This window comes from Ursus americanus, chromosome 28, assembly GCF_024610735.1.
Source record: "Ursus americanus isolate L20-20 chromosome 28, mUrsAme1.1.p, whole genome shotgun sequence".
Taxonomy (NCBI): Eukaryota; Metazoa; Chordata; class Mammalia; order Carnivora; family Ursidae; genus Ursus; species Ursus americanus.
The window spans coordinates 34,618,463-34,642,354 of NC_142154.1; the positions used below are offsets into that span (position 1 = coordinate 34,618,463).

General features: G+C 55.0%; 1 protein-coding gene across 2 annotated transcripts; it reads left to right on the forward strand.

Moving 5' to 3' along the window:
* Positions 1 to 4,254: 4,254 nt before the first annotated feature.
* On the forward strand, positions 4,255 to 22,703 carry CLN6 (CLN6 transmembrane ER protein). Of its 2 annotated transcripts, none has more exons than XM_045810708.2 (7): positions 4,255 to 4,469; positions 10,785 to 10,902; positions 15,371 to 15,469; positions 16,550 to 16,738; positions 17,070 to 17,125; positions 18,427 to 18,549; positions 20,169 to 22,703. In XM_045810708.2, the coding sequence occupies exons 1-7, from the start codon at positions 4,384 to 4,386 to the stop codon at positions 20,437 to 20,439; spliced, it is 942 nt and encodes a 313-aa protein (XP_045666664.1). In that variant the 5' UTR covers positions 4,255 to 4,383; the 3' UTR covers positions 20,440 to 22,703. The 2 variants fall into 2 exon arrangements, with proteins under 2 accessions (XP_045666664.1, XP_087712954.1); XM_087856828.1 differs by lacking the exon at positions 20,169 to 22,703 and adding an exon at positions 19,160 to 20,162.
* Positions 22,704 to 23,892: the final 1,189 nt, after the last annotated feature.

Below are 23,892 nucleotides of genomic sequence, written 5' to 3' on the forward strand. Positions count from 1 at the left end.
CACCCTCCCATCTTCCTAGAGGGCAAGTTCAGCCTGGACAAAGGGTGTCCCCGGGCCGACACCAGTGAACAGGGGAGGCTAGTCTCCAGCTCCTTCTGTGCCCCCCCAGGCCTGGCCCCCACTCTTCTCTGGGACCTGTCCTTGTGCAGCCCTCCAACTATGCCTCATCCCTAATTCCTGCACGCAGAGGTCCCCGGACCAGGTGTTTCCTGACTACCTTTCTTCCCTGTCCCAGTTCCTCTTTGACTGCCCCCGAGGCTCTGTGTGTCATACTTCCCAGGGGGTGGCTGCAGGTGAACAGGGCCTTCAAAGTCTCCCAAGCAGCCAGTGTGGGGAGATGTTTGTGAAAAAGAAGCATTTTCAGAAGTTCTTAAATGGACTTGAAAGAAAGAGTGCCGGCTTCGGAGTGAGGAGACCGGATTCTGGTCCAGCTTCGCTTCTAACTTGCTGTGTAACTTCAGGTTTCAGTTGCTTCGGCTCCTGAGTGACAGAAATAGATGAGATCAAAGGCTTGCCAGGGAGCCCCGTCCGAGGCACCTGGGTCATCACCTTGGAAACCGTATCGAGGGAAAAGGGATGGCCCCATGGGGCCCTGTTTCTCTTCACTCAGAGTGGCCCCACTTGTATCCGCTTTCTACCCTGAGCACCCTTGCCAGATGCTGCCGTAGCCCAGGTTCCCTAGAAGCAGAGCTCTGAGGCAGAGCCTGTATGCCGCCACTTGGTGAGGGAGTGCAGTGCCAGGGAAGCTGCAGTGAGGGAAAGCGGGTGAGACAGACAAAGACAGAGAGCCTTACCGAGGTGGCCACCATGAGCATCAACGATGCTAGATCCTGTAGGACCTTCTCTAGAGAGGCTCTGTGAAAGAGGGAGACAAACCATAAAAGACTCTTAATCATAGGAAACAAACAGGGTTGCTGGAGGGGAGGGGGTGGGGGGGAGGGGGTAGCTGCATAATAGGCATTAAGGAGGGCACGTGATGGAATGAGCACTGGGTGTTCTATGCAACTGGTGAATCACTGACCTCTACCCCTGAAACTAATAATACAATATAGGTTAATGAATTGAAATAAAATGAAATAAAATAAAAAATAAATAAAGAGAGGCTCTGTGAAGCTTAGGACGGTCCATCCAGAAAGAAGAAGCGAAGATTTCTCTGCCAACCCGTCTCTTATTGGTCAAGGGTCCACCCCACAGAGTGTCTGACACTCTTGCAGGGAGACCGGAAGTTTCGAGGAGCTGTGGGTGCGGTTGGCTTGTGCTAGACCAGAACAGGTGGCGAGCACCTGGAAGACAGGTATGGCTGAGGGGATCTTAGGTGGCGCATCAGAAAGTCTCTGGCACGGCTATCATTGAAAAGGAGTGAGAACATCTGCTACATAAAAGTTGAAGGAGCTTCCCAGCTGAAAATGTCTTGACGTGGTTCAGGGGGACGGCAGCTCAGAGGGCTGAGACCGTTCACCCTTTTTGTGTGCAGGGACCGCGTCCCCAGAGAGTTGCAAGCAAGATCCCTGGAAATGTGTAGCCCTCAGTGCCCAAGGGTTGGTGTCAACTTTGCTCTGCCCCCCCAGCCTCCAAATGTCCATGCAATTTGAGAGCACACGGAGATGAGGTTCTTAAAGCGTCCTGATGGGACAGAAAAGAGAGGGACTGATAACCCCACCAGGCTGGGGGTGGGGGGCAGTGGTCTTTATCATGTTCATTCTGGAAGGCCAGGCCCCACGGCCAGCCTGGGCTCCCCTCCTCTCAGGGGGCAGCTGCCGGGTCCAGATGGGAGGTAGATTTGTTGGTATTTACGGGACTGGAGGATTAAATGGGCCAGAGAAGCTGCCTCCACACAGCCTCATCCTCCAATGGCTGGAAGCCCAACGCTGGGTGTTATTAAATTGATATTACATCATAGGCCCTTCATGCCCCTTCCTTTGAAGCCCAGCAGGCTTGCAAAGCCTGCAGAGAATAAGAGATCGCGGTCAGAGCCGGAAGCCTCAGTCCTTCTTCTCTGGCATATACAGAGAGCAATCTTAGAGGAAGATCACATTCTCCAAAATCAAACCAGGAATCCAGTCTGAGCGTTGTTGGCTGACCTTGGGGATGTTACTTCAGCTCAGGATACTGGATTTCTCTGCTGCAAAATAGGGACGTGGGAGCAAATGAGAGGAAAAAAGCTAGAAAGCCAACATGCCCTTTAGTGGGGCTGGGCTGGGCCCCGGGGGGTGCGGCCTGTGGGCTGCTGGAGCCCAGGGCGGGGCCGATGGAAAATGACCCCAAGGCAGGCCCCAGTCACGGCCAAGATAGGACATGGGCTCTGATCAAAATGAGAAGGAATAAAACTCAATAAAAGTCTCCCAAAAGAAAGGACAGGAGAGAAAACAGAACGGAAATAGGCTCAAACTTGTCAGCTTCAGGGTCAGACTACAGTAAAGAACCGACCCACCAGGGCCAGGCTTTGTGCCAAGCGCTCCATCTGCATGAATCATGTCATCATCACAGCCCCAATGCCGTAGATATAATACAGCAGCCTTCTCCTTGTCGCAGTTGAGTAAGCTGAGGCTGGGAGGGGTTGAGCAATTTACCCAAGTGTCATAGCTAGCTAGGAACAGAACCAGGATTGAAACCCAGGCAGTCTGCTTGCTGATTGTTCTCGGGTTTTGCCCCTTATTCTTTCTTCTCACAGGGACACCATCTCCCAAGCAGCCTCTTAGGTTCAGATCATCGTCTATATTCCCCTCATTCACAAGTCAGTCTGCCCTGCTCCCGGGTCTGGCTGGCCTAAGCTTCAGATCCACGGGCCCAGCACCCTTCCTGACCCACCTCAAGCATATGTCCAAGGAAGAATTCTCATTTACCCTAAACTTGCTCTAACCCGCTTCCCAGAGGGCGCCTCCACCATCCACCCAGCTGCAGAACCTGGCTGGAGCCTGGACTCTTCTCTCCTCACCCCTGACACCTGAGGCACCGCCATGGAACCCTCCATACAACTGAGGTCATCAACTCTCTCCTTCCCGCGGTGGCTGCGAGCAGGGCAGGACCGTCACTAGAACAAATGCACATCACGTGCCCCACTTGGTGGTCTCTGGTCCTGCCTCTTCTCATCTGCCCCCCCCCCAACCTGGCTAAAATGCAAATATGATGGTGCCACTTCCCCACCCCCAAACTGTTGAACTGCTTCCCGTTGCTCCGGGATAAAGGCTCTCTTCATCTGCACCCTTCCCCAGGCCACCTCCTGTTGCTCCTCCTTCCTGCACTCTGCTGCTGTCCCTGAACTTCCCTTTCCTCCAAACACCAGCTTCTCTCTGGATGCTGAGCCTCCTGGCTGGCTGTTCCCTCTGCCTGGAATACTCTTCCCCACTCACTGAGTTCCCTCCACTCCCGCTCAGACTTCATCGTCAGCTTGGATGTCCAAAGTCACCACTGGGATGTCCATCCTCCAGAAGCCTGGTCTGACCCCACCCCCTCCAAGTCTCCGCTCACACAACACTCAGTACTTTTCCCACCACACCCTTTATCAATGCCCCCTTCCCGCCACCAAACATAGGCCATACTATAGCTGGATTTGTCCATGCCTGCCCGCACAGTGCACTGCTCACAGCGGGGAGTTAGTACATGTTTGGGAGGGAGAGAGAAAAGTGACCTTTGCAAAGCCACAAAGTCCAAGAGAATGACAAATCCAGAATTGGAATCTGCATCAACCCACTCCACGCACCCCAACTTGGAAAGAATTCGCTGCTCCTCTCTGTCCTACCCTCTGATCCTGCCCATTATTTAATTCCTAGCGTCAAGGGCCACAGAGGTGACATTTCAGGAAGGGACATCTTCCATCTGAAAAAGGAAAGCGCGTGGCGCCGTGTGGGAGGACATAACTCCCCCCCACCCCCCACCCCCGTCCCCGTCCCCAAGGACAAAGGAAATCCAGCCTTGCCTCCTCCCCAGGGGAGCACCTGGATCAGGGGCGTCTTTCCCCAGGTCCCTACCCCACCCACTCCAGTATCCGGGCCTCAGCCAGCCTAGGCCCAGCTTCCCGCCCGGACGTCGCCGGCAACCCCAGCAACGCCCAGCCCCCACCGGGCCACACGCGCTGCGCGCTCAGGCCCGGCCGGGTTCCCCGCCGGGGACGCCACCATCGTCCATCCCGCGGCCGGGCACGCCCCGCCTCCCCGGCTCGGTCCGTCCCTCCCCGCGTCCCTCCCCTTCCTCCCCGCCCGCGCCAGCCCCGCCCCCGGGCCCCGCCCCCGGGCCCCGCCCCGCCCCGCGCCTCGGGGCTGAGCGCTCTCTCGCCGCCCCGCCCCGCGCTGGTTGTCCGCTCTTGCCGCCGCCGCCCCCGGGCCCGCAGAGTGCTTCCCCAACTTGGAAAGCGGGGCCGAGGGGCCGGTCGCCGGCAGAGCAGCCATGGAGGCAGCGACGCGGAGGCGGCAGCATCCGGGAGCGGCGGGCGGCGCGGGCGCGCAGCCCGGCGCCTCCTTCCTGCAGGCCAGGTGGGCGCTGGCGGGAGCGAGGCCGCGGCCCCCACGTGACGCGGGGCGGGCGGCGGGGGCCCCGCTGGAGGAGCCCGGGAGGGGCCGGGGGCTGCCGCGGGAGTCGGTGTCCCCTGCGCTGCCCTCGCTGCGCCCTGGCGCCTGGACCCCGTCTCCACCGCCCTTTCTCTCCCTGGGGGCGCCCCGGGCCCAGGCAGGCTCAGCAGCCCCCGCCCCCCAGGCCGGCTCGAGGACAGTCGCGCCTCTGGGGAGACCAATCTAGGGATCCAAGAAACTCGGGGTGGGGGCGGCGGGCCCCAGGACCCCGGCGCACACTCTGCCCCCAGCGCACCCGCACGCCCCGGGCGCCACCTTCAAGTTCTCGGGGTCTCTCCAAGCGGAATAGGACTTGGATTCTGGTGATACTTGGGAGGCTCACTCCTTATCCCAAGAATGTGAGAATTGGACTTTCAGGAGACAGCCGAGTGCGGAAGCTCCCCTTCCAAGAAAGAACGAGGAAGGACTTTTCTCACTCGTTTGCCGCTCCCTTCTCTCACTAAGGTGAAGAAGTTACTGGTTTATATAGTTGAGACCAGGAGAGGCAGAAGAGGAAGTAAGGAACCTTTTCGTCTTTCCCTCCATTCTGCCTTCGTCCTGTTGTTCAGGCCAGAAACATACCTTGCGTTGAGCAGGCATTCATTAAGCATCTTTGGTGTGCCCAGTGCTGTGATGGGCGCTAAAGGGGTGGGTAAAGTGAAGCCGGGAGGGGCTAAGAGGTCATCTTGGAGAGCTTCGTGGAGGAAGTGGCACTTGAGCTCAGTCTCAGAGTATTCAGTAGGTGACTCAGGGAGGAAAGGCTGTTCCAGTCGGGGGAGGAGGTACTTGAAAGCTTGGGGAGAGGCAAGTGGTCGGTCAGTGGTGCTGGAGTTTTCTGGTGTACAGCGCCAAGAGGACACGGACTGACTGGGAAGAGCCTTTCCTGACCGCTGGGCTGGGACTAGAGTGAAAGCCTAGACGGCAGATTTTAAGGGAATTTAAGGAGACGCTCACTCAGGCAACCCTGTGCCTACTTAAATTTTGGGCCGTGTGTGCCTCACTTTCCTCACCCCAGTTCCTGCCCTAAATGGCAGGTTAAAAATGTAGCACAGGGGAGCCATGGAAGGTTTTTGAACACTGGTGTGCTCAGAGTCAATTTTAGGAAGTCTGTGGTACGACGATTTGGGATGAGGGGAGAAGTCTGAGAGACTTGACTGAGGGTAGCTCTTTCTCCTGCTACCGAGGGTCGTCTCTGTTCTGGCTCCCCTTCAAGCTGGGGGTCTTTGACGGCACTGAACGGTGGCAGCCCAATTAGAACAATCCGTGGGTATCAGATAGGATCACCACTTCATCTCACGTGTGGGGCTTCCGTGTGCAGTATCTTACTTGGTCTTTTTCTATTTTGTGTATGTGGAAACATACACATATTTTGTATATGTACGAAAACAGTTTGTATATGAGGCCCAGAGAGGTTGCATCATTTGCTGGCAAGAACCAGGGTCTAAACCCAGGGCTTCTGTACTGTTCCGCTTGGGCTGCTGAGGAGCAATGTCCCTCTTTACTGCCAGCCACGGTGCTCCCTGGGGATGGCGCGAGGACTGACTCACTTCCGGCATATCCCTGCCACCCTGGTAGGGCACCTCTAGGACCATTTGCAGTATCGTTGTTGCTTAAGACAGTAGACAGAACCAACCTGTCCATTTCCTAAGATGCTTGGATTTCCTCTGCTGCATCCATGCTTTGCTCGCACGCCTCTAATGACACAACGTTCACTGTCTTTCGAGGTAACCCATTCCAGCTTCTGCCTGCCCTGTGATAGTTTTTGTATTGCTATCAAAGTAATATATGCCTATCATTAAATAGCACAGAGGCGCTTAGAGGAAAAAGCAGTGGTTCTCTGTTCCACCTTTTCTTGGCACCGGAGACAACCACTGTGCATGGACCAGAGCCCACTCGAAAGTTTGGCACGTAATAATTCAGCCACAACTCTTGAGATAGGATCTACTGTTATCACGCATTTTATAGATGAGAACATTGAGGCCTAAGAAAAGTTAAGCAACTTGCTCAAGATCTGGTTGGTGGCAAGGCTGGATTGTGAACCCAGGTGGTCTCCAAAGTCCATATTCTTAAAAGCTATGCTCAACTGCCATTTCTTGATTTATCTTTTTTCTTTTTTTTTTTTAAGATTTTATTATTTATTTATTTGACAGAGAGAGAGAGCATGAGCAGAAGGAGTGGCAGTGGGAGAGGGAGAAGCAGCCTCCTTGCTGAGCAGGGAGCCCGATGTGGGGCTCGATCCCAGGACCCCGGATCATGACGTGAGGCGAAGGCAGACACTTAACTGACTGAGCCACCCAGGCGCCCCTTGATTTATCATTCGCAGCTTCTAAGACAGTATTTCCTGGCTTCTTGTTATGATTTGGGTCACTTACAGCTCCCTCATCTTCACAAGATGGTTCTTTTCATCTCTTCTCGGTTTTTAAACTATTCTTAGTTTTTCTCTTTGTTACCTTTGTAGCCTGAGGGAACACGCATACACCATTATTTCCTTTTTGGGCAACTATAGGCAGTATCTCTTGATTCCTTTTTCAAAGGAGAATAATAGTCCCCCGCCCTAATGTTTGGCTTTCCTACCCTTTCCCCCAACTCCTGTCCTCCATAGTTTGATGTTCTCAAAGTTAACGGTATTTACCTGCCGTTTTTCGGCATAGTTGTCTTCCATGTTTTGTGTGTGCATGGATTCTAAACTTTGAAAATCAGTATACAATGTTTTTATTAGTTAAGCCATGTAAACATTCCCTACAAAGCCAAGGAATGTTTAACAGTACCATATGCTCTTTTATATTGCTTTTGTTTTTCCTGGGGTTTCTAATTGCCTTTCTTTTTCCCTCTTACTGTTTGCCTTCATTTTCTCATTTTTTGGGTCAAACTTCCCATCATGTCAGGTATGTTACCATTCTTTATATAGAACCAAAATTAATCCATCTATCGTTCCCATTTATGGGTCCCTGCTTGACTCCACCATGGCTGAGTCCTTCCTTTTCTGCCAGGCAGTCCTGCAGGTGCTGACTGCTTTGAATATTCCAGCTGTATGTTATGTGTTCCCCAGCTGTCATGGTGTCAGTGCCCATATGGTAGACTTGTAAAACTGTGGAGGAAAGAAAAGGCCATCCTTGTCTGGGGTTACCTGCCATTCACTGGTGATCTCAGTTGCAGTTTCTGATGACTGAGATCTAGAGATGGCACAGGCTGGGGGCTCAGTGTGTGGTCTGTGGAGTCAGGAACTTGGGACAGGCTTGAGGTTGCTCATTCCCAGGACAAGGACTAGGGGAGAGGATGCCTTCACCCTCCATAATCTGCCTCCTGTGGTCACAGTCCCAACAGAAGAAAACCAGTCAGATGCTAACCAGTCTTGACTTCCAAGTCGAGTGCCCTGTTTCTGCCATTTTTCCCCCCTGCCCTGCTAAGCCAAGCTGGACTACTGACAGGGATCCCTATTAATTGAGATGCCCCCTTGGGTAGAGGAGGAAATAATTACTGAGCCCCTAGTATATGCTAGGTACCCACAGCTTCCAGAGACCCCTACCCGAGTGCTTCCCCAGGCTTTTATAAATACCTTTCTCCTCTGTACCAAACGTCCTACTCCTTGCCCAGTTTAGAGGTTTCCAGAATAAAACCCTGAGGGTTGTTATCCTTTTTCTCCCACCAAGTTCTTCAGGCCTCTGCTTTTTGAGAGCTTTGAATGGTAGTCACTAAGGGGAAAGGCCGGTGGGCCCTCTAAGCCAGTCCCTCATCTTAGACCCATCTCAGAGCAATCCTCACAGTGAGTTTCTGAGTATCTGCCCCTTCGGAAGCCCAGCCAGCCCCTCATTTCTCTTCCTCTCTACTGATTAGCCCGGGCATTCAGCTCCAGGGAGCGCCTTCCTCACTTCCACCCCAGGCCTTCGATCCCACTCTCCTGCTGCCTCTCTGCCATGCTTTCCGGCTCTCTGCCATGCTTTCCGGCTCTCCTCTGCCATGCTTTCCGGCTCTCTGCCATGCTTTCCGGCTCTCTTGCTTCGTGCAGGCTTCACGTATTGCCCCAGGCCTTGCTGAGCCTTCTCTGTCTTGATCTCTTCATATGGCACATAGTTTATTATAATAGAAGCAGAAGAGGAAACTATTTAGAGCACAATTCTTGAGTTCATATAGACACAGGTTTGAATGTGTGCTGTTCAGGACTCCTGGGTTGCAACTGACATAAAGCCAGTATGAACTACAGCGTCCTTAGCAAAAAGGAATGCGTTGGCTCATGTGGCCAAACCGTTACCTTGGGGCTGCCCAGAACTCTCAAGGCTTTTCCTCTTCCTTTTCCCTGGTCTTCTCGGCACGGTTGCTTCCTTCTCGCCGGGCTGTCCTTTGAGGCTGGCACCTTGACCACAGGCAGCCCTGGACTTGCATCCTTAGCACCCCAGCGCCAGCAAGGAAGGTACTCTTTCCACCAACTCTAGTTGGGAAAGTCCCACTGGGCTGGCTTAGGTCACTGGCCCTCCCTGCGGCCAAGGAAACGTCATCTCTCACTAGAAGAAGCACAGAGTGGGAAATAGGCTGACAAAAGGAGTAGTTATCTGCGCCTTACTCCGCAGGTGATCTTGGCTAAGCACTTAAGCCCCGTAAGCCTCAGTGTCCCCATTTGTCACACAAGAGGAGAACAGCCTGGTATTGCTGCGAGCATTCAGTGAGCTGGTGCAGGTGAAGCTTCTAGCACGGGACACACTCAGCACTCAGGAAGTGGGGGGCAAGGGGAGCTGGGCACCAAGTAGAAGGGACAGGAAGGCTTAGTGGACCCAAGAAAGGCCCACCGCACCTATCTCGCCTGCCACCAGAGGATGATGAGAACCCCTGCCCAGGAGCTTGCCCCTCTGCCTCTGGGCTGCTTTACCAGCCCGATGTGGGCCCTTCTTAGATTGGCTGAAAGGGATCCCAGAAAGTTACAAAAGCAATAGTATCACTGAGAAGAGGAAAAGCTTCATGTCGCCCCTGGTGATTGAGATGGTTTTAAATCAGCCAGTAATCGCTAAGCATAAACCAGGAACGGAGCTGAGAACTCGGGGTAATGTGGACCATTCACACAGCCCCTGTTCTTGGCATAAACAGCGTGAAAAAATTCACACCTCAGTCATCTTAGCATAGCAGGCTGCTTGTCACTAGAGGCATGCAAGTAGTGCCAGGGTCATTGTAAAGAGGATTTGGACTCTAATGAGGAGGTGAGTGAGTTGAGAGAACCTTAAAAGTCACTCATTTTCTTGAGGGGCTAGATAAAAGCAAAACTCCAGGCCCATGATGTCATGGCTAGACTGGGAGTTAGAGATGAAGCACCCCCGTAGTGGGGCTGGTGGGGCTTTGGGAAAAGCTTCATCAGGGAAGCCTTCCTGGAGGAAGTGGCACATGCACTGAACCTTGACCTTCAGCTCATCTGTGAGAAGCAGATGGCTAACTGCTTTGCAGGAGGGACAGGCATCCAAAGACATGTTGTCACATAGTGTTCCACTTCTTGTCACGTCTCTTGCGTCAGCTCGCTCCCTGCTGGCTTGTTTGCCCTGTGGGTTAGTGAGAAGAGTGGCACGACAGCCCTGTTCTTACTTCCTCCTAGTTCAGGAACCGAGGGAAAGGGCCTGTTGATCCGAGGCTGCGGTCTGTAAGGCAGATCTCACTAGAGGGCTGTGATTGGTCCAGCTCAGGTCACATGCCCATCTGGTGGCCCAATCACTGTAGACCTGATGATGGCGGAGAGGTTAGAAATGGAAGGTCTGGAGCCTCATCATGTGGGTTCAAGTATTTGGCTGTGTAACTTTGGGCAGGTTATGTAACATCTTGGGCCTCAGGTTTTCCACTTGTAAAATGGGTAATATCCCAACCTCAGAGGATTTCTGCGAGGATTGAAAGAGTTAAATCAGATAATGCATGAAGCAGCTATGATGTGCCCGGACTATAGGAAGCGTTCAGTAAAGGCTTGCCGCTGCCATCCATCATCATGATTCGCATTTTCCAGCCACGTCGCATCCTTTGCCCCATTAATGGTTAGTATGCCGGTTTGGCAACTTCCTGAATCACAGGGAAGCGAAGCTAACGTCGGGGCAGCCGGAATCCATTCCCAGGACACATTGCCCTTGGCCACAGAGCCAGTATTGCCAGCAAAAGTCTTCCTAGAAATTAATCCTCCTGCCCTCGAATCCCCATACCTCTCTATGGCTCATCTCAGGGGCAAGATTCTCATGGGAGGAGAGAAGAGCTGACCCCTGTTACCTGGTTCCTTCCCAGGCACAGCACCGTCCAGGCTGATGAAACGGCTGCTGGCACAGCTCCCTTCCACCTGGACCTCTGGTTCTACTTCACCCTGCAGAACTGGGTTCTGGACTTTGGCCGTCCCATTGCCATGGTGAGTGTGAAGCCGTGGACAGAGCGCCTACGAGCAGCGAGGACGCGGTGTGACTTGAATTAGCCGAGTGACCTCAGGAAGTCACTTTCCCTACAGTAAACTGCGAGAACAGGCCTGGACGCTTCCATGTCCTTTAGCTCTGTGACCGTGCCAACAGTGGGGGTCCTGGGGGCCTGCATAGTCATATTGTGCCCTGACTCTCAGGGGGGAACTGGTGGCCCTGAACGGGGATACTGTGCCCCTCCCGCACCCCACCATCGCACACCCGGTTTAACCAAATCACCAAGCCATACGACGGGGTGTGGGAAAGAAAGCAGAGCACCCCGCTGCCTTGATATATTATTTTTCTGGAGGTAAAGAGTCTAGGCTGATTTTGCATATTATATGACTCTGCGCCTCAGTAAGTGTTAGTGCTATCTTGTGACAGCGTCCCCTTCGCTCCAGGGTACTCTGTGTATCAGTGGACAGTGGTGGCCTCCACGGAGATTAGTACCAGAAGAGTGCCCAAGCCCCTGGCTTGTAATAAGGACATACACGGATAGATAACTAGGTAACAGAATGTGAACAGATCGAGTGAAGTTTCCACCGTGTACCAAGTTGTTGATTTGTGTGTGCGTGTGATAACTGAGTGTATCCATTACTGGAACGGACACCTCGCTCGTGCTAGTGATAATGCAAATTAGCAAAGCCCGTTTGGAAAGCAGTTTGTGAAGGTGACAACTAGGCACCTAGAGCAGTGCCTGGCCTAAGTGCTCGATGCCTTTTTATTGATTTATTTATTTTTAAGATTTATTTATTTTAGAGAGAGAGAGAGAGTGCGTGCACATGAGTGGGGGGAGGGGCGGAGGGAGAGAGAGAATCTTAAGCAGACTCGACGCTGAGTGCAGAGTCTGACGCGGGGCCGATCTGAGATCATGAGGTCTGAGATCATGATCTGAGCTGAAACCAAGGGTCAGACACTCAACCGACTGAGGCACCCAGGCTTCCCTCAATGTACTTTTATTGAAGGAACAACAATAATAATAAAAATAGTAATGGGAAAGTAGAAATAGTGGTTAACATGCATTGAGCGCTCACTCTGTTCTAAACCCTTTATGTGTTTAGACTTACTGAATCCTCACCTCAACTCTTACTAATCTCGACTTGATAGATGGGAAGACTCAGGATAGAGAGGGCAAGTCCCTGGCTCAGGGTCACCCACGCAGCAAGTGGAAGAGCCAGCATCCGCGTGCAGGCACTCTGGCCCCAGAGCCCACCCCCTTCCTGTCATGTATATCTCCAGAACCCTAATACGTTCATCCCCCCTGACCCAGTAAGACCCCGCCCAAGAATCTGCGCTGAAGATGTTACCAGCGAGAAGACAACAGCCTCTCTACCCAAAGGTGTTCCTTGCAGTGTTGCTTACCTTGGACGTGACTTCAGGGTCCAGCGGTAGGGACTGGGTAAACCAGTTGTCTGTATCCGGCATAGAAAACGTTGTCTGGCCATTAAACAGAGATCGAGCAGCCTGGGTCGTGTAAGGAGAGAAGAGGTGCGGCGGGGGCGGGCAAACTGCCTGATCGCAAGTCAGTGACGGTCTCAACACCTTGTACACGTGGGTCAGAGACTCGAAGGGGATTAAGAAAAGCTATTCTGGGGCACCTGGGTGGCTCAGTCGGTTGGGCAGCTGACTCTTGATTTTGGCTCAGGACAGGATCTCAGGGTCGTGGGATCGAGCCCCGCATCAGGCACTACACTCAGCACAGAGCCTGCTTGGGATTCTCTCCCTCCCCCAGCTCATTCTTGCGTGCTGTCTCTCTCTCTCTCTCTCAAATAAATCAATCAATCTCTAGCCAAAAAAAAGCTATTCTGGCAACACTGTCGGGGCAGATTTGGGGTGGATGCTGTTTCTCCTTTCTGCAGACTCTCTGTAAGGCTTATATGTTGTTTAAGTGCAGGAGAAAGGAAAGAGACTGAGCCAGGAGTCAGGGTACCCGGTCGGCTTTGTGGGTGACTTTAGGCAAGTCACTGTGTGCTGGGCTTTGGTTCTCTCATCTGTAAGAAGGCTGGTTGGCCTGGCTGCTCCAAGCCCCCTTCCAGCATGAAGGTCCCACATATTGGGGTCCAAAGGAGATGCCCATCCCACTGATGCTATGGAGAGGGGGAAGTGAGGTCTGGAGCAGGCTCAGGGCTGTCCTCTGCCCTCTCTTCTTAGAACTCAGCCACAGATGGCCATGTTGGTCTCCCGCAGGGCGAATCACTTCCCCAGCCTGCCCAGCAACCGAAGTGGGCTTGTTGGGAGAGTAATACACTTGAAAAGCTCATATATACACTGGAGCTTTTGAAACGTAGGCACGACATCCCCGAATCCGTAATAATGAAAACCAAACCCGTGCAAGTTATACAAGTTGTATAGTAGTTGTAACAAGTCAACTAATGCCCGGGCGTATGCAGAAGCGTTAGATTCTCCTTTCCAGTCCCGCCCCTGACGGTTTGGGGCACAGCCACCCACTCCTTTCTCTGCTCCTACAAGCATAGTATACATTCTTTTTCCTTTTCTAACTGAAGTGCGATCTTACTTTCTGCCTTATCCTACAACGTGCTTGCTTCACCTTCGAATATACGATGGCTGTCTTTCCATGTCAGTACCTGTAAAGTGTCATTTCTGAGAACGGCTACTCCACCTGCTGTAGTAAAGATGTGCTGTAATGTATTCAGCTCGTCCAAGTTAGTTGACAAGTCAGCCTGTTTCTGGTATTTTGCTATCGCAAAGAGTATTTCAGCCATCGTATGTATCTTTTTTAAAGAAATTTAAGTATAGCTGACATACAGTGTTATATTAATTTCAGGTGTACGACCTAGTGATTTGACAGTTCTGTACATTATGCTGTGGTCGCCACACTAAGTGCAGGCACCATACCACATCGTGACAGTATTATTGACCGTATTCCTCATGCTGCACTTTTCAGCCCTATGACTTATTTATTTGATAACTGGAAGTTTGTATCTCCTAATCCCCTTCACCTATTTTACCCATCCCCCAACTTCCTTCCCTCACCAATTTGTTCTCTGTATTTATGATTCTATTTCTGTGTTTGTTTGTGCATTTGTTTTTTTTTTAATTCCACATGTAAGTGAAATCATATGGCATTTATCTTTCTCTGACTTATTTCACTTAGCATAATACCCTCTAGATTCCTCTTAGCATAATATCCTCTAGTTCCATCCACATTGTTGCAAATAGGAAGATTCTTTTTATGGCTGAGTAATGGATGGGCGAGGATGCGGTGAGAAGGGAACCCTCCTGTGCTGTGGGTGGAAATGTAAATTGGTGCAGCCACTGTGGAAAAGAGTATGGAGTTTTCTAAAAAAAGTTAAAAATACAAATACCATACAGTCCAGTAATTCCATTACTGGGTATTTCCCCAAAGAAAATGAAAACACCAATTCGAAAAGATGTATGCCCAGCTATGTTCATTGCAGCATTATTTACAATAGCCAAATTATGGAAGCAACTCTAACTCTAACTCCCTCAATAAATGAGTGGATGAAGAAGATACGGCATATATATCCAACATACATATCTCGATATAGATGAAGATACAGAGATACACACCGAGTAAGAGAGAAAGAGAGGAACAGAGTCCTGTATCCTGGGAGTTTTATATGTGCAGGTTAGTTTTAACCAATGTGGCATTTCTGAATTAAAAGAGATAAACATGTACAATTTCGATTGAAATTTGCGGTCATTGCCTGTGTTCTCAATCAGCAGATGCTGGAAGTACAGTTTGGGGGGGTCGTAACATGTTTTGACTGCGCAGGGGTTTTCACATCGACCCCGACAAGGCCAGGACTCGCTGGGGTAGACCAGTAAGAGAGGGCTTGCCAGACAGAGGAACTACCCTTGGCCTGCCTCCCATCTCAGGGAGGGTGAGAAAGAGAACTGAAGCCACTTGGTAGAACTCACTTATTGTCTCCTTTGTTTCCTAATGTATACTTCTGACCTGATTTGGAAGCAGTCTATCTGCAGCCCATCCGCTCAGTGCCTAGAGCATGGGGCCTAGTGGTCAGGAGATCTCTTTACCTGAAGTGTCAGACCACTAAGGGCCCAAGTAGACCACGTGGGTCACATCTCTTGTGTTGCAGATGGGGAAACCAAGCCCCAGAGAGGAGAAGGACTTGGCAAGGGTCACCACGAAGTCCCAAAGCAGGCTCCAACTCCCAGAGCAGTACCCAGGGACTTCTATTTAGTACCCACTGGGGGCGGGGCACAGAGTCCAGTCCCCGATTTGCATCTACTTGTATACCAGGGACAGGACCATTTACCTTCTTTGGCACCCAGTTTCTCTGTCTGGGTACCCCAGGACTGCCAAGAGGATCCCCAGAGATCACAGAAAGAGTTAAATGTGTGTGGAGGAGGGGGGCTGACTCCCCAAGGACCTTGTGGGGCTCTGCCTGGGTGAACACCATTCCTCCCTTTGCTCCCCAGCTGGTGTTCCCTCTTGAATGGTTTCCACTCAACAAGCCCAGCGTGGGGGACTACTTCCACATGGCCTACAACGTCATCACGCCCTTCCTCCTGCTCAAGGTACAGTCCCGGGGCTCCCTGCCCTCCCTTCTCACGCTCATTCCTTCCTTCTCCAGCAGGAAGCTGGTGCCGAGCCCTGGGAGTCATGGAAGCAGGTGCAAGCAGGCCTACCCTGTCTGAGCCTGGGGGGAGGGACACATCAAAGGCCTGGCCAGGAGGGACGAAGAAGCCCTTCCCAAGGAGGGGTGTTTGATTTGGGCTTCAGCCTCGTGTGCCAAGGGATGACGTGGGAGAGGTGGTCAGGCAAAAGGACCTGAAGACAGGGTCATGCTTGTGAAACCACAGTACATTTGGGGAGGCCAAGGCAGGAGTGAGTGGGTTGGTTGTCTGGGGAGAAGTCAGGGACCAGTTGGGAAGGCAGGAAGGGTCCAGGTGGCAGCAACAGAGGGGATCTCTACTCTGGCCTGGAGATAAGGGACTTGGAGGTGTCACTGGGAGCACAGAGCTAGCTGGGGCTGCCGGCTTTGCGCATCCAAATAAGGGCTCTTGAAACAACTATCACCATCTACCATCCCTATCATTTTGTTTCTAGAAAGGTGTTTCCAATCTCCAAAAGTAAGAAGGGTATAATATTAGAATTCAGAGGATCCTTAAGTTAAATAGTTTCGTTTCCAAAGCATCCTACCCACCTCCCACCCCCACTTCCGTGACATTTTCTTTGTGTTGACCATGGACCAGTGGCTCCGAAATCAGAGGGTCCTGCTGCCGAGCCAGCCCAGCCACACAGAGGCACAGCAGAGGGTAGGGAGAGGGCCAGGCCTGGAGCCTGGATGCCTGTGTCGAAGGCCTGGCTGTCACTACCAGCACAGGGTTAGTGTGGGACCTTGGGCAATCGGCTAGTCCCTCTGAGACTGGCCTCTTCCCTGAGAAAAGGGGCTGCTGTTTCCCAGCTCATGCCGGCTTCACGGGGTTCCTCTGAGACTCTGGAGGCTGGCTTAGCCTGCTAAAGGGACCCCGCAATTTCTGAGTGACTTTTCAGCTGGTGGCATCCATCCGACCCCAGGCATGGGGGAGGGGCGGGGGGTGTCCTCTGTTGCGGCGGAGGCTGAGTCATGCTGGCAGGCGTCCCTCTGACGGCAGCTCGTCGAGCGGTCCCCTCGCACCCTGCCGCGCGCCGTGATCTACGTCAGCGTCATCACCTTGGTCATGGGCGCCAGCATCCACCTGGTGGGCGACTCGGTGAACCACCGCTTGCTCTTCAGTGGCTACCAGCACCACCTGTCTGTCCGCGACAATCCCATCATCAAGAACCTCAAGCCTGAGACGCTGGTGAGCCCCCGCCCTGCACGTAAGCCCTGTGGGCACAGCCTGTCCTGGAGCCCAAAGAGGTCACCCGCACCCGTCACTGCGCCTGACCCGCTCCAGGCGCGCTGCTGGTGAGGGCACGGTACCCGCCGAGCCCGGATGCTCACGGCAGGTGAAGGAGGTGGTACTTTGATCAGCTCCCACGAGGGTCCCCTGCACTAGAAGGCAAGACCGAGGCTGGGGAATGAGGGCTGCTGGGGGGAGGCCCAGGCCTGGGGAGGGGTGGGCTGCGTGGGCCCCCACACCCTCCCCGCACGCGCCTGCAGCGCTCACCTGCCACGGCCTCCGTCCTCAGATCGACTCCTTTGAGCTGCTCTACTACTACGACGAGTACCTGGGCCACTCCATGTGGTGAGTGTCGGGAAGGCAGCGCCAGCCGGGCGGACACTGGAGCCTCTGGGTGTGGGGCGCGGGGGCCCTCTCCGTCCCAGCGCGGCAGTGCCCGCGGCGGCCACTAGAGGGCAGCGAGCGGCTGTCCCTCCCCGGCCCCGCAGGAGCCTGGGGGGAGGGGCGCGGCGCGGGCCAAGTCCCGCCCTCTCGCCGCGGTGGGGTGCGGGTGGGCACCGAGGGGGGACCCCACCGTGTCAGGACGTTGTCTTCGGGAGTGGAGGTCGGGAGGAAGCCGAGGAGGGCCCGCTGGACCTGATGGGGGGAGGGGATGTCTGCCCCGCTCCTTGAACTCCCGGGAGGGCCCCCTTCACCCCAAAGGCGGCGGAAACCTCCCAGCTGTGCGCAGCCGCGGGGGAGAACCGGGGCCCCAGCTGCAGGGAGCTGTCTGTCCTGCCCCCCCACCCCCCGCCACCTTACAGGAGGAGCTGGGGCCAGTGAGGGGGGCAGCCAGCAAGCCCTGCACCCGGTGGCCTCACCCCTGCGTGAGGTGCCTGGCTCCTGTCACACCAGGCCCACAGTCGTGTTTCCAGGATCCATTTAGAACAGGCAAAGTTGGTCCTCTTGGCTGCGAGTCCAGGGGCCCTGGACCAGCCTTTGCCCAGAGCCTCTTCCCAGGGAAGTCTGGGAAGGGGGGTGCTGGGAGTGAATGGGGGCCCCGTGAGGGAGAGGAGGGCGGGCCAGGAGACAGGGTAGCTGAGAGAAGGGGGTGTGGGAGAGGCTGGTACTTCTGGGTGAGACGCTGTGTGTGGGGAAGGGTGAGGCTGTGGGGTGGGTGTGGGTGAGGGGGCTTCACAGCCCCTTGGAGGACCCCAGCAGGTATGGTTCTCTCTCGTTCTCTTTTTTTTTTTTACCTGGACCTGGAGGCTCGCCCTCCTCGGCCCTGCTGGGTACGCCTGTTCCAGGTGTGAGGGGCGGGGGCTGCTGGTGTGTGGGGTGTCCGCGTGAGACAGGCACCCCCTACACACACCCCCACATGGAGTGAGGTGGCCAGGGCCGCGTGGGAGGGTCCGCATGGCCTGCCGGCCTCTGATTTGCACGCGCCAGGGAGCAGGCCTCATCTTCCTGCCTCCCCGCCCGGCCCCCCCAGCGCGGGCAAGTCTGGCAGGGACGGGTGCCCTGGCCTAAACTGGGGGCTTCGTAAACCATGAAGCGACCTGCATGGGAAGATGCAGGGGAGCAGCACAAGGCCGGGGGGAAGAAGGCTGGGTGGAGGGTGACGAGCGGCCGGGCAGACCTCTGAGGCCCCGGCCTCACTGCTGCAGGTACGTCCCCTTCTTCCTCCTCCTCTTCGTGTACTTCAGTGGTTGTTTCACTGCCACCAAAGCCGCGAGTTCGATGCCAGGGGTGGCCCTGCTCCTGGTCATGCCCAGTGGCCTGTACTATTGGTGAGTGGACCTCCGACCTGGGGGAGGGGCCGGGGCACTAAGTGAGCCAGACGGTAAAAATGTGCTCTTGACCACAGTCCTGCTCTGGGCTCCTGCTTCCTCCTCTGTCTGGTTAGGGGACGGTGACCATGCCTCTCTGTTACCGGGAAGCCAGGCCTGAGTGCCCGCCTCTCCATTCCCATGCTCCTCTGCCCTATCTCCCAGAACGCCAGTGCCACCGTGGAGCCAATAGAATCCACCTGTGATATCGAGCCCATAGGGTCCTGTGGGCCTCAGTGTCCTCCTTCGTGAAGTTGGGACAGTCCCTGCTTGTCTCCCTCTCAGGAGATAATAAGGATCTAGAAGGAGGGAAAGAGGCTTCATAAACTATAAGGTGCTATGAAGGTGACAAGGACAGATAAAGGGCATGTTTCTTGCCTGCTTTCTTTGTGCCTTCCAGAGCTCTCTTCCCATTTCAGAGGACTCAGGCCTCAGCCAGGCACCCAGCTCTCCTCTGTCACTTCTGCCCCGGAAACAGCCTCCCCCTGAGCATTGGTGGGTGTCATAGGAAGGACTGGACCCTTCTCTGATGGGAAGCTTGCCTCAGAATGAAAAGGGCCTTCTTTCCTAGGGCCAGCTCCCTAGGATCCGCCCCTGGGTCCGTCCCTGGCCCGGTGGAGAGGGCTGACCAGGGCCAATCTGTATGCCCCCTGAGGACAGGATGAAAAAGAATGAGTGGCAATCACAGCAAGAAGGAAAGTGGTTCGACATGTGGAGGGCTTCCGCCCCGTTCTCACGCACAGCGTGTTGGTACAGAGACGGCCACGGTAGGAGCTCAACGTTTGTTGAGCAACGTGCTTTTCCAAGTAACAGATGAACACAGCTCTTGGCAGTCTCTTACCTCTCGAGACACAGGGCCCATTATGTCCCCTTTCTAAGAACACAGAAGCTCCAGGATGTCATGTAGATTCCCCAAGGTCCCACAGCCACTGAGTTGCAGAGCTGTCATTCTGTGAGTGGAATAGGTCAGCATTGCGTTTCTGTCTAGAGGCAGGGGAGTGGACCAGACAACCTCTCAGAAGCCCTCCCACAAATGTTACTTGATTCCTGGCCGTGTGCTAGATACTGCCGTAGGAGCTGCAGAGAACCCTGGGAGATCTGAGGCTGTCCCAGCCTTCAAAGAGACAGTAATGACGACCCCTATGAGTTGCAGTGGCATTCCCAAACTCACATGCCTATAGGAACCAAGCTGGTAACGGAAGGGCATCAAGTAGGCATCAAGTAAGGCAATAGGGAATGGTGGGGACTGTGGCAAACAGTAGAACTGTGCTCTTTCTAGAGAGGAGAGCTGCTTTCTCCTCTAATCAGTTGTCGTGTGGGAATAGAGGCCTAATGTGACCAAAGAAACCAGAAATCCACATTTTCTACTAATCTGTTGTTTAGATGTTGGTAATAAACTCAACATTTTTTAAAATAGCAACTACACAAGCCAAGGCAATACGCAAAGAGCAGTATGGTTCCCTGCGCCTCCCATTAGATGAGCTGCTCTGACGGACCGGCGGCAGCCTGGAATGTGGGTACGAGGAGGGATGCCAGGCGGGGGACAGCACCCAACTTGCCCCGCCCACTGGCCTCTGCAGGTACCTGGTCACCGAGGGCCAGATCTTCATCCTCTTCATCTTCACCTTCTTCGCCATGCTGGCCCTCGTCCTGCACCAGAAGCGCAAGCGCCTCTTCCTGGACAGCAACGGCCTCTTCCTCTTCTACTCCTTCGCCCTCACCCTCCTGCTTGTGGCGCTGTGGGTCGCCTGGCTGTGGAATGACCCTGTCCTCAGGAAGAAGTACCCGGGTGTCATCTACGTCCCTGAGCCCTGGGCCTTCTACACCCTCCACATCAGCAGCCGACACTGAGTCCCTGGCGCCGGCCGCCGATGCTCTGGCGGGCCGTAGAGGGTGTCTGAGCGGGGGATGTGCGTGCGTGCGTGCGCGCGCATACGTGTGTGTCCGCTGTGTGTGTAGCTGGTCACTGAGAACGTTGGCAGGGGCGCGCACTGTGCACATGGACGGGGGTGTGTGTGTGTGTGTGCGCACGCATGTGCAGCGTGCCTCATCGTAAGACTCGATTGTTTGGATCAAGTTTCTCTTTGGTTTGGATCTCTTCGGGGTGGGGTATAGTTTGTGGCAGTGTGTCCAGGCCGAGGGCTGGGCCCTGGCTTCTCGCGCGCCTGCCTGGAGTTGGGCCCTCTCCTTCACGGCTCAGGGCGGCTGTCTTCCTGGGGTGGCTCCTGGTAGCCACGCTAAGTAGGCCTGGTGGGTGCGGCAGCAGCGATGAGGGGACTGGGCATGTCACCTGCCACCTGGCTCGCCCCTCAGACCTGCCCTGACCCTGACGGCCAGATTACAAAGGTGAAGGTAACTTTTTGGGTATCGTGGAGCAAAGCACATCCCTCCTCTGGGCCTCCGTTGCACTCGCTGGGACCAGGGCCCCAAGGGTGTCAGCGGGCTGGTTGTTGGGGCAGCCTTGGGATGGGTGCCTAGTTCTGTCCTGTCACTGCCCTCTGCTACCCCGGGAAGGGTATGAGCACTGCAGAGCCTCCCCCAAACTCAGGTCACACGGAGTGTTGCCCTGCCCCGCTCCTGGAGAGCCAGCGCCAGCCTGCTCCCCTGACCACAGCCTGATCTTGGGGTCTCTCCAACCATTTCCCTCTGCGAGAAGCTTCTCCCTGCTCCCCACTGGAACCGTGGCACCCCTTCCTGGCAGCCCAACCAGGATGTCTGAGCTGCAGCTGAAGGCTGCGTTCTCAAACACTTGCAGTATTCCCCGAGCCCCAGTATAGGGCCAGGGGGCTCTTGGGGGATGTTGCAGGGGGAGACTGGAGACTCTCCCCCGTAGGCCTTGTCTCAGCCTGAATCTCATGCCTTCTCCTCATGGCCCTGCTCCCAGAAAAGGGAGGCTTCATTCCCAGCAGGACACCCCGGGCCCACCTTCCCCCAGGCCTTGGGGCCAGGTCTGCCCACAAGGGCCGACACCACAGTCTCAATTTCCAGCCAGCACTGGCTCAGTGAGCCTGTGGGCCTCTGGGGTCCTGGCTGCCTTCCCCGGGCCCTGCCTCCTCTCCTGTGTTCTCAGGGAGCCCCGTGCCTCAGATGCTCCTTTCATGTTGGGGTCCCTCTGCAGCCCCCTTAGAGATCCCCCAGCCCCGGGTCCCATGGGGGCGGAGAGGCGTGAATAAAGACCAGTGTGGAGCCAGCCTGGCTGGTGGCTGCTGCTTGCTTTGGGTGTGAATTTGGGCGGCAGGAGGGAGATCCCTGGGACAGGGGAGAGAGTGGCTGGGCTGAGGCCTGTCAGTAGCTGAGAGCCGGCATTGCCACTGCCCATTGGCCTTCCGGGCCACTCCGGGGGATGCTGGGGGTGGGGGGCAAGAAGGGCCTCCTCCCAATCAGCCCCAGCTCTCTTCAGAGGAGTCTGGGGGGTACGGGAGTGGGGAGTCAGGACGGCATCTCCGGACCTGCCGCTCAGAGATGGCCCCTCAACTTCCCAGCTCTGCTGCTAGCCCATTCCAGAAGCTGAAACAGAGAAGGTGCCCTTTGGGGCAAGGTGGGGAGGCTGGTTTGTAGGAGGTCTCAGAGTCACCACGCAGCCCCCAGGACGTACTGGGGCTCCTATTAGCGGACAGTGCAGGAAGGGCCGCGCTGGAGAGGAGATGCTGGATGCTCGTGTCATCGTAGGCTCTGCCCCCAGCTGTCCAGCACCCTCTCTGGATTCCTCCCTTGCCTTCAGGACACTGCTCCTTCCAACCCTGTCTCTGGCCTGTTGGCAGCAAGTCTTGCTGGCTGTCCTATGAGCAGGCACAGGCCTGGTCACGTGGGGCCTAAAGCTTCTACAGCTTAGGGGGGGGGGGTCCTTGATAGGAAAACAGAAAAAAAAAAAAACCCCAAAAAAAGTGAATAAAAAATTAGGTATGGGGGCACCTGAGTGGCTCAGTCAGTTAAGCTCTGACTCTTGATTTCGGCCCAGGTCACGATCTCAGGGTCGTGAAATCGAGCCCTGCACTGGGCTCTGCACTTAGCTGGGATCTGGCTTCAGATTCTCTCTCCCTCCCCTCCTCCCAGCTCCAGTGTGTGCTCCCTCACTCGCTCTCTCTCTCTAAAATAAATAAATCTTTAAAAACTCCGGTATGAAAGTGAATGTTTAGAATGGAAAAGAAATCACAGCACATTATTAGAGTCTTGGAGATTTCGTGTCCCTCTGGACTGAGACCTCTTTGGGCAATTGACTGGAAACGTTTCCCTAGAAATACGTCTCAACTGCAACCTGGCTTCACTCCGTCTCGCTAACTGGAGGCCAGCGGTTCTCAAAGTGTGGCCCTGACTGGCAGCATCAGGGTGGCAGAAGGAAATTCTTGTCCCATTCTAGCTGCTGAGTCAGACAGTGAATGAAGTCTCGGCCCCCAGATTGTCAGAGGGGTTTCTGTTTTTCATGCCGAGTTGAAGTGTAGCCCACACAGCCCAGGAAAGTGTGCAGCTCGGCGGAGTTTTGTAGTGACCCCTCGTTCAGCCACCCTCCCCAAGCAGGGGATTTCGGTCACACACTGATTGACCTAGACCCAGGAAAATGTCTTGTCTCCCCCATGAGCCCCTTCCCGAACACAGGGTAATTCCAAGTGAGTGCTCTGGCCTGGCCTGGCCCCTCTAGGCCTCAGCTCTGTGCCCCGGCCCCTGGCCTCCAGGGCCCCACCCAACTTTGCCTCTCTTCTCCCCACAAGGCTGTTAGCAGAAGCTCCCTCCTCGCCTGCCACCTGCATTCTGCCCGTCTTTCCCCTTCTCAGCCCCAACAGAGAGGAGTCAAATCCTCCAGCTGAAATGCTTGGGGCCGAGAAACACATGTGAAGAGGTGACACAGGAGACATCATTTGGGGGAAGAGAGAATGTTCCATGTGGAGGCGGTCAGGAGAGGAGGAAGGGAGAGCAGACCGAGGACAGGGCCCCTGGCCACGTTGCGCACACGAGCAAGAGGTCCCCGTTCCTGCAGGCCCATGAGCCCGTCACCAGGACCCAGGCGTCTCCTGCGCTGGGGGCCCTTGAATGGAGCACGGCCCATCCGGCCCTCCGTGCCAGTCCCGACAAGGTGGGGGGCGCCCTGGAGTTGGAGCCCCGCAGAAGGGGCCGGCAGCTGTGGGGGAAAGGAAGGGCGAGACCCAGCTGTGCCCAGTGCAGCAGCCCTAGGGGACCACCCCACTTCTGGGCGAGGAGATGGGGACCCTCAGCAGCTTCTGTTGAAGGAGGGGGGCCTGGGGGGCAGAAGAGGGAAATGAAGAAGAGGAGGCTTCCTGGCTGGGGAGAGTCACCTAAGAGGCCTCCCTG

Coding starts and splice junctions, on each gene's coding strand:
- CLN6 (XM_045810708.2), top strand. CDS start 4,384: ATGGAGGCAGCGACGCGGAGGCGGCAGCATCCGGGAGCGGCGGGCGGC. Junction 15,470..16,549: donor CGCCCTTCCTCCTGCTCAAG/GTACAGTCCCGG, acceptor CTCTGACGGCAG/CTCGTCGAGCGGTCCCCTCG. Junction 17,126..18,426: donor TACCTGGGCCACTCCATGTG/GTGAGTGTCGGG, acceptor TCACTGCTGCAG/GTACGTCCCCTTCTTCCTCC.